The sequence below is a fragment of the Microcebus murinus genome, chromosome 7 (assembly GCF_040939455.1).
Source record: "Microcebus murinus isolate Inina chromosome 7, M.murinus_Inina_mat1.0, whole genome shotgun sequence".
NCBI lineage: Eukaryota > Metazoa > Chordata > Mammalia > Primates > Cheirogaleidae > Microcebus > Microcebus murinus.
Genome location: NC_134110.1, coordinates 18,824,345 through 18,837,815, shown reverse-complemented (window position 1 = coordinate 18,837,815; position 13,471 = coordinate 18,824,345). Strand labels below are relative to the sequence as shown.

General features: G+C 37.0%; 1 protein-coding gene across 3 annotated transcripts in view; it reads left to right on the top strand.

Moving 5' to 3' along the window:
- MTMR10 (myotubularin related protein 10) overlaps positions 1–13,471 on the top strand; it is a 45,947-nt gene that overhangs the window by 16,049 nt on the left and 16,427 nt on the right. For 2 of the 3 annotated variants that reach the window (XM_012764620.2, XM_076004827.1), the window contains exons 6-7: positions 4,943–5,033; positions 11,713–11,890. In XM_012764620.2, coding sequence (XP_012620074.2) covers positions 4,943–5,033; positions 11,713–11,890 — 269 coding nt within the window. The remainder of the gene's footprint in view (positions 1–4,942; positions 5,034–11,712; positions 11,891–13,471) is intronic. The other variant, XM_076004826.1, reaches the window with a different exon arrangement.

The following is a 13,471-nucleotide window of genomic DNA, read 5'->3' as shown; positions in this document are numbered from 1 at the left end:
AAAGATGTTTCCACACAAATGATTAGTTGCCAGACTAACAAAACATAGTGCTCTGGAAATTCAGGGTATCCCTTGTTTGTTGTGCTACTGGTGAGTGATGAAGAGGGCCTCATTGAACTGTCCACGTAAAACAAGCTACTGCATATTATGCCCTTTTCCAAGACCAAGTTTCTGACAGAGATCCCTTCCCCAGTGTTAAAATATAAAAAATATGTTACCTCAGGCTCAAAAGAAATACTCTTTGTCTTTTGTATAGTCATGGGGGGAGAAGTTTTCCCTTGATTCACATGTTTCAAAGGCAGAGGGTTCAGTCATGTGGCTACCAAACCTTCCTGACTTCATGAGTTAAAAACAAAAATTCTGGCATACGCTTTTATTTCGAGTGATAGTTTTCATCTAAAATCAGGTAGCAGTTGGGAATTTATGGCTTATTTTTACCTCCTGGAAGCTTTGAATGATAAATTTTCTCTGGAAAATGCTTTGATTTTATATGTTGCGTTAAAATGACCAGATGTGTGTTTGGAGTTCTCTGGTGGGCAAACCATTGATTAGTTTCAAAATACCTGAGGCATTTATATTTTTGTTTGAAAAATGAAATCTCAAAATACTAAATTATTCACATTTTGTTGATTGTTGCTCTCAAATCTTCTGATTTGTCTAGTTGGTATTGTCTCAATAGTATTATGACAAAATTAGATTAATTTGTGCACCTGTGTCCATTAACATTCATCCTCATTATCCTTGGGCTGTCACAGGAAAATAATGATATTTGGGAAAGGTGTAGGAATTTGATGATACAGAATTGGACATCTAACTTTGAACCACCATTTTTTTTTTTTAAGAACCTTTGCTCAAAACTGAGGGGTAAAAGAAAAAGGTTGTTTCCAATGATTTATCACTTTATTTTCAAATTAGTTGGTAAACCACTTGTTTAGGCATACTTTCTAGAAGTGAATTCAGTTCATCTAAAGAACAAGTTGCCTAGCTCTTGGGAGGCCGAGGCGGGCGGATTGCTCAAGGTCAGGAGTTCAAAACCAGCCTGAGCAAGAGCGAGACCCCGTCTCTACTATAAATAGAAAGAAATTAATTGGCCAACTGATATATATATATAAAAAAAAATTAGCCGGGCATGGTGGCACATGCCTGTAGTCCCAGCTACCTGGGAGGCTGAGGCAGAAGGATCACTTGAGCCCGGGAGTTTGAGGTTGCTGTGAGCTAGGCTGACGCCACGGCACTCACTCTAGCCTGGGCAACAAAGTGAGACTCTGTCTCAAAAAAAAAAAAAAAAAAAAAAAAGAACAAGTTGGCCTTTTTCTGAACTGTCATTTTTGCCTGGAATCTTGGTGGCTTTCAGACTACAGAAATTAAGGAAACCAGTTTTGTTTGCAAATGCAATAGAACTTAATGAGGTTTTAGTGTCTCCTGAATTTGAGCTTCTCTAGTGCTACACCCCCAGCTGGTCTTAAAGAATAAGCTATATACTGTGGTACTTCTGGTTCCTGTCTGGCGAAGAATATCAGCCTTGATCCAAAAATTGCTTCAAAAGTAGTTTACTTTTTTTCCTCCAATAAAATATTTACCATAATTTAATGTCTTTAATACCGATATTTTCTTCATTTCCTGTGACAGCCGGGACAAATGAACTATTTCAAAGGTAATTTTGAAAAATACAGTTTCCAAAAAATTTTTTATGCTTAAGGAGTAATTGCAAAATCAGAATAATTTTATATGAAAATGAATATTTTTCGAGACTTTTTTTTAGTCTTTCAAAAACTCTTAAGAATGGAAGGTAGGAATTTGAATATAGGCTTTTAAATAGTGTGTATGAAAAAGCGCAAAGAAGAGGGCACATGGCTTTCTTTTCTCAGTGGCATGAATGTAATCCAGGTACATAAGTTTCTGTGTGCCTTTGTGTATGTACCTAAAGATACCACTACTTAGGTTATACAAAAATAAATTATACACACTTATAATTACACTACTGTAAAACAATAAATTTAGTTTAAGCTGTGCTTCTTCTCCCCCCAAAAAATCAACAGTTGTGGAAGTAACTACGCTGACTTTCACTTTTATAGTATTTTTTATAGACTCTTTAAATGTAGAGGCTATTAGACATACTCATTTGTTTCCTAACCTATTGTGATATTATGCTATTTTTAAGGGGCTTTTTAAAAAATAGGCTGTGTTGGGTTTTGCCTTGGAGATAGCCTTGTTTCTTTTTTGCTTTGTGGCCACAAAAAATATATTCTGTAACCAATGATCTGTAAATTTGTTTTGTATAGATTGTTTCTACTTTCTAATTGTCTTAGAGAATGTGATATACTAGTATTACTGGCTTGGAGTATTTTCCTTAATATGTTAGTAATTCATTTTGTCAACTAGTATTTTAGTGCAGCCACTATTAGACATGAGGCACCTTCAGAAAGCTACTGAAGTGATGCTACAAAATGGAAAAATCTTCAGATCTTTACTCAAGTCTGTGCAAAGAAGTCTTTCTTGGTCTCCTCTAAATTTTTAACCCGCTTCCCTCTTCTCTCAGTATAATGCTTCATATTCTCCTTCCCTACTGTACTGTTTTCTCCTTTAGCACTTAAAATTATGTAACTTACTATATTTTTGTTTATTTTTAGTGTCTGTCTTCTTCACTAGAATGTAAGCTTAATGAGGGCAGGAATTGGTGTCTGTTTTGTTCACTGCATCCCCAGGGCTTAGGACATTGTAGGTGCTCAGTAGATATTTGTTGAATGAATGAGAAATGTGGCATCTACCCTTAATGAATCGACCTTGATGGTAGAAGTATAAGAAATAACTACCTATGTCCTACTTTTCATCCACTTCATAACTATTATGAGAATACCTTGAAAGTATAGCTATATCAGCACAATTAACTAAAGAGACATTTGATATTGGAACTGTCATTGTTTGGAGGGAACAATAGGGTTTCTGGAATTAATACTCTGAAATTGGCTTGGTCTAGGAAGGTTTATGAAGACAGTACTGATTAACAGATAGGACAGTTTCCAGGAAAGCATGGTTGGCTAAGAGGAATAGAAGGATTTTCTAAGCAAAGAGTGTGGCAGAGGAGATGGCCAAGACTAAGTGAGACAGAGTGTGTGCAAACATATTTTTCTCTGATCAGAGACTGCTAGGATTTCCTAAGCAAAGAGTGTGGCAGAGGAGATGGCCGGGACTAAGTCAGACAGAATGTGTGCAAACATATTTTTCTCTGACCAGAGACTGCTGAGGGAATATTGGGAAGGTTAGGGATATCTGGTGAGGAGAGTCAATTTTGTGAAAAATCCAAGAATGAAGAGATTTATTAAGCAGACATCTGGGAACCACAGCAGATTATCAAAAGAACAGAGTTAGTAGTCAAAATTGCATCTTAAGAAGAGAATTCTTAAGTGTTGTGGATTTCTAGACTGTAGGGAAGCCCACAGAGGTGAGTGTGGCTTGAGGATATGGCTGTGGCAGTGTAGTGAAATGGACAAATACGAAAAATTTCTAGAGAATCATACAACAGAGCTTATAAACTATATATGGTGCCCAAAGAAATAGGAAGTGCTGAGGATTTTTCCAAGGTACAAATTTCAGTAGTTGTGCTGCTAGAAGTGCTTTAAGGAAGACTGTTGAACAGATTAGGAATAGGAATGTAGATAACCCGCTCTGAAATTTTGTAAGTGGAACCATCGTAGAAAGTTCTCCTATAGGCATTGAGAAATTGAGATAATAAGTTTCAGGAACCTTTTTTTTTTTAGTCAAAACTAGTGATAACTTCTATCTGCTTGGTTGTATATTTTAACTGAATAAGACAGGAAACACTTATTCTATTATATAAAAGGCTTTTAAGATACAGTTTAAGCAGCAAGCTGACACATACTTACTAGTTAATGGAATTTGCATCAACTCATTCCACACCACTAATTTGACATGAACTAACAACTAAACTTTTCTTGCTTGCTCGCTTTCAAAATTTATCATTCTGACTTAATGCTTTACCTTCTAAACGATATCTAATCTTTTTAAATAAGATCTTCTGCTTTTCTCTCCTTGCATATGTCTTAAATTTCTTTTTTCTTCTTTGCTCATTTGAAGAGTGTTTTCTCCTCTGGTGCAGGGTTTGTAAGCAAAGAGCACCATCCTTCACTCCATTCAACAGCAATTGAGAATGACAGCCATATTTCCATGTATGGAACTCCTCCGAAGGCCAAACATGCATCAAGATTGTTAATCTGTACCACAGGCTAGGTATTAATGTTATCTTCATTTTACAGATGAGCAAACTGAGGCTGGGAGAGAGAAATTAACTTCACATAAGTTATGTAGCAAGTACTTGATAGAGCTAGGATCAAGCCCTGATCTGTTTGATCTGAAAGCCCACACTTTTTACACTATAGGACACAGTTTGAAATCATTCAACTTAAACAGTTTTTGATATACCTCTTTGAGCCACCCATGTATTTTTGAGTTTCTTGCCAATTTTAATTTTTTTGTGATTATGGCTTTTGTATTAAGTTTAGATTTTTAATCTATGAGGTATAAACATTAAAATTTTATGGCTTATATCAAGCCTTTACAGTCCACCAAAAATGAAACTTTTTTCTTCTTTTTTGAGTGGATTTGTTGTCACTGCCTTTTGGAGAATGCTTCTTTAGTTTTCAGGTATATTTATTGCAATAAATGTACTTTCCAGTTAAAATTCAGCTTAGCAAATATTTACTTGCCATGTACTAACTAAAGATTAAACAGTGTCTTGGGGGCACAAGAGCAAATGAGATACCTGGCCTTAAGGAGCTTTTATATTCTAGATCAACAGAAAAACATGTAAATAGTATCTATAATCACTGCCCCAAGATGATGCTCCCAGTGACCAAGGCCTTGTTGTACGTTTCATTTAACTAAGTGTGTTAAAATCAAATTCTAAATGTAGAATTTTTCCTAGGTATGCCTTGCAATAGCTCATTATTCCCAGCCAACAGACCTCCAGCTACTCTTTGCATTTGAATATGTTGGGAAAAAATACCACAATTCAGGTAAATATGAAAATATTAAATATTGTGACTAATTTTACATGTGTAAATTTTACTCTTATGTTTATCAGAAGCCTCCAAATATGTGAGTTTTAATGATTGTAGAATTATTAGCTTCATACCTATTGGAGAAGTAAGCACTATATACTAAAAGAACCAATAATTTGTCAGATTATTTCTTAAAAAATATTCAGGAAGAACCTATAGGCTGATGGTCATGTTAAGTGTTTTACCTCCAGTCATTGGCTTATATTTTATGATGAGGAATATATCCCCTACCCTTTTTAATTAGTAGCTTGAGTTAGGGAGTAATCTTATCTTTTAAGAAAATTGGCAGAAAACTAAAACTAGTTAAAAGCATCATCTTTTCTGGCAAGGTATGATTTCATGCAAAAGCTAAAGTGGTTAAAAACTTTTTGTGGACTTCATTAAGATTCTCAAAACAATCGACTTTCTATTTCTGAATAACACTGATGAAAGGAAGATGAGCTTTTATCCAAAGGACAGGTATATACTAGGCAGTTTTTGTAAAAGTAAATAGTTTTTTTTACACATTTATGACAGCCATGATATCACCAAGGAAAACTACAGATGATCATGTAATTCTTGTACTTTCTGTTTATATACAAATGTAATTTTAATAAACCATTTTTAAAAATTTCTTAAAAGGATAGAGAAAAACAATGATAGCCCCCTTGTGGGTTACTGACTGCACATCGACTAGTCAGCTGAAGCACATGTTCTCTCACTGTTTAAGCAAGAAAAACAAATCAAGTTGTGTATTTATAATGAAAAATCCATTCATCCAGCATGGTCTGGATTTTACAAATTATTAATCATCCTGGATTTTTATATTTTGTTGCTGAAAACATATGGTAGTAATTTAAATAACCTGTACATTACAGTATTACTATATTATATATACATTAAAATGTAGTATCAGTACACAATATTTTCAGATGTATGTAGTATAAATACACTTTCATTACTTGAAAAAGTATCTATCAGCACTATAAAGATGATGTATGAAAATACTGCCTTGCAGAATAGCTCTTAAAGTACTATGCTTATAGAAATTGGATAACAAATATTTGTAACTTAATTTTTGTTTTTCTTTTTTTTTTTTTTTTGAGGCAGAGTCTCACTCTGTCACCCCACATAAAGTGCAGTGGTGTCATTGTAGCTCACTGCAACCTCAAACTCCTGGGTTCAAGTGATCCCCCTGCCTCAGCCTCCTGAGTAGCTGGGACTATAGTAGGTGCACACCACCGCACCTGGCTAATTTCTCTATTTTTAGTAGAGGCGGGGTCTGGCTCTTGCTCAGGCTGGTCTCAAACTCCTAAGCTCAAGCAATCCTTCCACCTCAGCCTTTCAGAGTGCTAGGATTACAGGCATGAGCCACTGTGCCTAGCCTGAGTATTTGTAACTTAATTTTTCTTATCCAAATGTACATAATTACAACTTAAGCTTGAGGAATACAGTTATTTTAAAATTTTATTTCTTAATATAAAGTAAATTTACTTACTGTCTAAAAATAAAGTATTATATGTTTTTTTTTTTTTTTAAATAAAGTACTATAGATCCTGTATTATTAGTCAGGAAAATACCCCTTTGGATCATCATCAGGCTACACAATAGTAAGCACTAGGTTATCTTCAATAACATCCTCACCTAGAATTGCTAGAGAGTCACTGAAATGAATATTTCAAAAGGTATAAAAGTTGGAGCAGGATGTCTTCAGTTCCTGCTAAATTTGTTTATGACACAAACCAGTTATTCATGCTACATTTTTTCTGATAGAAATTATTCATCCAGTGTGCAGATCCATAAGTTCAGTATTAATATAATGACTCGGGCACAGTAAACTTCCTATAAAATTGATAACCTATTGCCTGCTTAAGTTACTTTTCATATTTTTATTCATTCTTTGGTGGCATCTCTGGTTTATAATATTTTTAATAGTTTATAAACCATAGGTCTTCCACTACTAGATTTTTTTTATTTATACCATTTACTTCCTCTATTCTCATATAACTTGTTGATAAAATTTGATGATTAATACTTAAAATATTCAGGAATACTTTTTTATAGTACATCTTTCAGACTCCTCCTTTGACAAGTACTTCATAAAGATAACGCTGGCCATAGTTTTGTTAAGATTCCTTGTAGGGTGACTTCCTTTAATATCCTTCCATGCTGTTACAGAAGCATAAACTGCATCCTTAAGATCAAAAGAAGCCTGAAATTTCCATACACTGCAGTCAGAATTCATTAATTTGTGAGTGAAAGATGCCCAATAATCCACTCTTGAACTTCTGGATGACACCTTGATTCATTGGCTGGATTAAAGAAGTCCTTTTTGCAGGCAGGTAGGTGACAAAGCTGTTTCCACAACTAAGATCTAAAGTTGGAGGAGCTCCCCTGCAATTATCTAAGAAAAAAATATTTTAGCAGGCCTTAGGCATTCTCAGGTTTTCATTCATATCCAGCATCACTTGAGTAAAAGCCATATCTGAAAAGTTCTGCTGTCATCCAAATACTTCTGTGAGGATTCCGAATTACAGCAAGATGTGTAGCACCCCAGGCTATACACAAACACCACAAGAGGCACTAGCTCAAACAAGAACAATGATTCTGTTTTTTCTGTTTTAACTTGAAAGAAACCACTAGGGCTCTGTTTTCATCAGTCAGATTATTGGGCAAATAATTCAAAAAAGTACAGACTCATCTTTGTTATAAAATTGATAAGATGTCAGATTATGCTTCTGGACTAAAACATTGAAAACTTCATGGAGTTACCTGCAGCCTCAGTGTCAGCAGCTCTACCTCATGACAGGGATAATGCTTCCAAATGCAGTGATAAATGCTTATTTGAAAAACATAGGGTACACAATCCATTCGAAACAGTGTAGGAATTTTTAAAGTTTGTTGCTTGTCAATTCTTTCAAGATTTTCAGTGTAGCTATAAATGACTTTGATCGATCCTATTGTCTCTGAACGTCAGTATCATGTTAGAAGCCTTTAGAAATCCAGCCATGTTGTCTCCACCACAGGCCCACAAAGTCAGAATCTCCCAGTTAAGAACCACTTTGTTGGCTCTCCTCTTTTGAACTTATTAATGGTCACAGTTCTCTTTTTAACTTCTTTTTTCTTTATGACTTCTAATTTCTACAGTATCATCAAAGTCATAGGCTTTCTTTTTATATATTGACTACTTTTATTATCTTTCCTGTTGCTTGAGGCCATTCTAAATATCAGTGGAGCCATCTAAATGGAAACTCTAAAATAACTTCAACAGTCTAGGATTAGACTTCTGAACTTTATCATGGAAGATAGCCACAGTTGAGAGCATTTAGTATCTGGTTTCACTTTAGTCGACTGAGGAGCTATACCATAAAACCTCAGTAAGGTGGCTGTCAAGGGAGGCAGGTCTCCCTAAGGTGACCCACTTTGTCAGTCTGGTGCTGCAACCCCTCATAGAGATCCACTTACAGAGCAAGCTACTGGTATCAGGCCCTTGGGACTTTTGGGAAAGCATTAGAATTTCTACACTATAAAGCTAGATTTAGTATATGTTACACATTCAGCTCTCATTGAAAAAGATACAGAACATATGAAAGACCTAGTCCCAGTTGTTGAGAAATGTATAGGATTTGAGCAAGAAAAACCTATAAAGTAGCAAACAATACAGGATCCTATAGATACTCTCACTTTACGTTCAGAAAATTTATCTAAGTTAGATCTTGAGACTAAATTTGGCCAGAGAAACAATCTAATAAACAGTAGCATTTTGTTAGCCTAGCTTATTAAAGCCTGCAACTCAAAACCCAAAAAGTATTCAGTTCTAGACTATCAGCTGGGATATGCTACCAGACTATTTACATACCTCTTAAAATTTTGTATATGTCTTCTTTACACTTCTCTTTTGGTGGTGGTTGTCTTATTGTGTGGCTAGTACCTGTGGTTCAATATTTAATAAAATTAGCAGACATCATTTCTGTTCCTGCTTTTAATGAGTGTACTGTTTGTTTTGTGTTTTTGATAAATATCCTTTATCAAGTTAAGGAAATTCCCTTTTATTTCACATTTGCTAGTTGTTTTTTTTAAATCATATAACAGATGTCAAACTCTATCAAATGTTTTGCTGCATTTACCGAGTTGGTCATATAGGCCTTTTCCCCTTTAATTTAGTCATATAATGAATTACTTTGATTTCTAATACTGAATAGCTTTCTGTGTTTGGTGCTCTGAACACTGTTTAGATTGGGAATTGCCTGAAGATTCTATGCAGGTTTTGCATTCTTGAAAGATCACAGCTCCCAAGGTGTCCCCCACCCCTGCACACTGTCTAGTTGTTATCCCAGAGAAAGCACTGGGATGGAATGGACCCCAGGATATGGGCTTAGAATTGGCATCTTAATTTTTAATGAGCTCTCATCAGATTTGCTGGCTAATTCTGATGCCACTTGAAGGATTCAAAATTCCTAACATGGTACATAAGACCTTTCATAATCTAGAGTAGCACTGCTTAGTGATGGAAATGTTCTTTCATCTGTGCCATGCAGTAGGGAAGCCACTTGCCATTTGTGGCTATTAAGCACTTGAAATGTGGCCAGTGTAACTGAGGGACCACATTTTTTATTTTATTTCATTTCAGGTTAAATTTAAATGGACGTGTGTGTCTAGTGGTTACTCTTTTGAGCAGCATAGATCTAGAGTCTAGGCCCCATCTAATTTCCAGCCTCTCTTCAACCCCCTCTTGAATCCCTAATGATCTAGCTGTAATTACATGATGTTATACAGTTATACGATGTTTTCTATGTTCTTTTCTGCCTAGCATGCCTAGCTCCTCACCAGCCACCTGGCAGCTTTTGACTCATTCCTTAGGACTCTGTTCAGATGTGGTCAAGTCATGAAGCCTTTCCTGCTCCAGCCTTCCTCCCCACTGAGAGTTAGGGGCCACCCCTTCGTTGCGCTCATTCAGTACACAGTCTTTATTGTACTTACTCCCTGCTGTCCTGTTAGCACTTTCAAGATAGAGATAAAATCTTACTCATCTTTCCACTATGAGGCCTTAGCACATGGTGGATTCTCAGAAAATAACCTGTTTTGTGTCAGGATTTAATAAGTAATCAGTAGGAATGGGCACGGCATGTTCATGAGACAATGAAGGGTTTTGCATGGCTACAGGGGAGAATGGGAATCGAGAATAATGGGAAATAAAAATCAGGTAAGTGATGTGAGGGATCGCTAAGGCCAAGAGAAACCGTTTAGGTTTGCTTGATTCATTTGGAAAATGGGCATGATTGAAAGCTTGGGTCATAGGACTAGCACCGTGAAAGCATCCTTCAGGGAAGTGTGTCTCCTGGTCAGCTCTGCCTGGCTCAAGCACAGCAGAACTGGGAGACTTGCCACATTTGCAGCCTGCAGCAGGAAGACATTGGACCAGGATAGGTTGTGCCATCTGTCACTCCAGATTGCCAGAGTAGATCTGGCTGGCTGTTGGAACAGCTTCTAGTCACTGTGCAGGCACTCCAGAGGCTGTGGGCATGCTCCCAGAAGATAGCAGCTTCTCTCAAGAGAAGGCTCCTTAAAGGAAATTCAAGTCTAGGCTTGCCCTGCTGAACTCTCTGTGGGACTAGCTCTTTAGCAAAGCACAAGGAACCTTGTGAGCTTTTCAAAGGAAAATTGAGTAGATGCAGGAAGCAGGTAGATGGAAAGTTGATGATAGGAAAATGAAAGATTTGGAGGGTTTGAGAACAGAGATGATTGTTGGGTGCATTCATTTTTCCAGGAAAAATGTATGAAGAAAATAAGTAATGACTTGGATTTATCCCACAATTTGCAGCAGGGAGCTGAGAGAGGGTCAGGAATTGTCTCTGTTAGAATGGTGGGGACGGAAGGCATTTGAAAATTAAGGAGAGGCCGGGCGCAGTGGCTCACGCCTGTAATCCTAGCTCTCTGGGAGGCCGAGGCGGGCGGATTGCTTGAGGTCAGGAGTTCGAAACCAGCCTGAGCAAGAGCGAGACCCCGTCTCTACTATAAATAGAAAGAAATTAATTGGCCAACTAATATATATACAAAAAATTAGCCGGGCATGGTGGCGCATGCCTGTAGTCCCAGCTACTTGGGAGGCTGAGGCAGGAGGATTGCTTGAGCCAGGAGTTTGAGGTTGCTGTGAGCTAGGCTGACGCCACGGCACTCACTCTAGCCTGAGCAACAAAGTGAGACTCTGTCTGAAAAAAAAAAGAAAATTAAGGAGAAAATAAATGGAGAGGAATCATAGGCAGCAGGCATTCTTCATTATCTGGGGAGATATTCAATAATAGGAAGGAAGAAAAATGTGTAGCACAGTAGCCAGAGTCGTCCAACAAGATCAAATGAAAGTCGTTCTGAAATTAGAAAGACTGCCCTGTTTATGTTTGAAGGCAGAGGAGAGAGAGCCAGTAGGACAGAAAAATCGGAGCTATTTAAGGAGCTGGGAAAGAACTGGTTAAGGACAAGACTAAGTGAGTTATTTGTAGATGGAGAGGGCAAGACAGTGCTTGGAGAGACTTGAAAAGATGAAGTGGGGAGGAAATGCCACGTCAGAGTGTGTGTGTGACGGGAGGCACCGAGAGAGGAGAGGTAGTGCTGGGTGAAATGTGACTAGCAAAATCAATAATATTGCTTTCTCCTACAGCCAAAGTTAATGGAATATCCTCAGGAGATAGAGGAGCAGGAGATAGTGGAGCTGGTGGTGGCAGCGCCAAAACTCCACTGTTTGAAACTTACTCAGATTGGGACAGAGAAATCAAGAGGACAGGTGCTTCCGGGTGGAGAGTCTGTTCTATCAACGAGGGTTACATGATATCCACTTGGTAAGTCCAATTTTAGTGATGTTATATATAGCTGGAAATGACTTCCCTATGAAGAATAATCAAACTGCTGTCGTCGTTAACTTTAAGTTTTGGTTAATGTAATATTTAAATAATGTTTTAATGAATATTTTAAAGATCAAGGCTTTTTAACATAATCAAAGTACTAATATCCATTGAAAGAAGTTGATAATAATTCCTTACTGTCATCAATAATCTTGTTAGTGTTTATGTGCATTTTGTATTGTTACCATCTTTTACAATTAGTTTGTTCAGATCAGTATCCAAACAAAGTCTTCACGTTGAATTTGCTTAATGTGTCTCTTAGGCCTTTAATCTACAACGATCTCCCCCCAGCTCTTTTTACTTACTATATATTTGTTGACAAAACCAGGTCCTTTGTTCTGTAGAATTTTCCACATTCTAGATATTGCAGGTTTTATCCCCCTGTCCTTTAACATGTTCCTCTGTCTCCCATATTTCTTAAATTTTAGTTAGCTCTAGAGGCTTAATTGGACTCAGGGTCGGTGATGTCCGCAAGAATGTTTGAAACTTATGTTTCAAACAAGAATGTTTCACTGGGCAGTGCTTTGTGCCTCCTGCTGGCTCACTTTGTCTCTCTCATCCTGATGCTGCCTGCCCAGTGGGCTCAGGGGCTGTCAGCCTGATCCATCCAGTGCAAAGTCCCTCTTTTATATCATAGTGTCAGATGCCAAAAATAGTTTTTCATTGGGAGCGAGGATCATTGTCCATGGAAGATTGTTCATCTTCTAATTCTGTCATCTTTTTGTTTTCTGTCAAACTTTTCTCTCACCAACTTTTTAATATCATCTAACACAGTTCATACAAGAAAAGCAGTATAAATATTTACTTTTTCTCCTTTACTTAACAGTTTTCTGAATAGTGAACGAGTTCCCTAGAATCTTCCAAAAGTGACTAGGAATTTATTTTTCAAATTTGTTTAATGTCATTTATTATTTGTGAATTTTTTGAAGTGCTTTGTTTTAAGATCATGGAAATCCTCATTTGTTCCTACAAATAAGCAGTTTTTTAAGGAAAAAAAAAAGCACCACCCTTTTATTACTGGTTGATCTAGCACTAGGAACTTCTAGGAGTACAGTTCTGGGAAAGGTGCTTTGGAGCACTTAGCTTGTGTCTTCTGCTTCCCCTGAACTTACTTACCTTTCATGGTCAGTACGCTCTGGTATGTGAATTGGAAGCACATGACAAAGCCTGCCGGGCCACAGGGAAGAAAGATGTGAGAGTAGGAGGATGTCTTAAGGTACATTGAGCTTACTCGCTAGTAATTGTCTGGTCAGTGTCCTAGAGACTGTACCTTTTAGGGATGGGGAAGGGAAGAAGAGGAAGATAAGAAGAGAGCTAAAGTGTCTTGGAAAATGTGTGAGGCTTTGTTTTGTTTTGTTTGCATCCTTACCCACAGTCTGTCAAGAGAACAAAGGTGGATATGCTTTTTAGCAATTGCATGTATGTTTGATTAGAATGATTATTCTGGAAAATACTTCAGATATCTTCTTTGGATTTTTCTCATGCTGTAAATTTAAATTTTGTGATAATTGACCACAT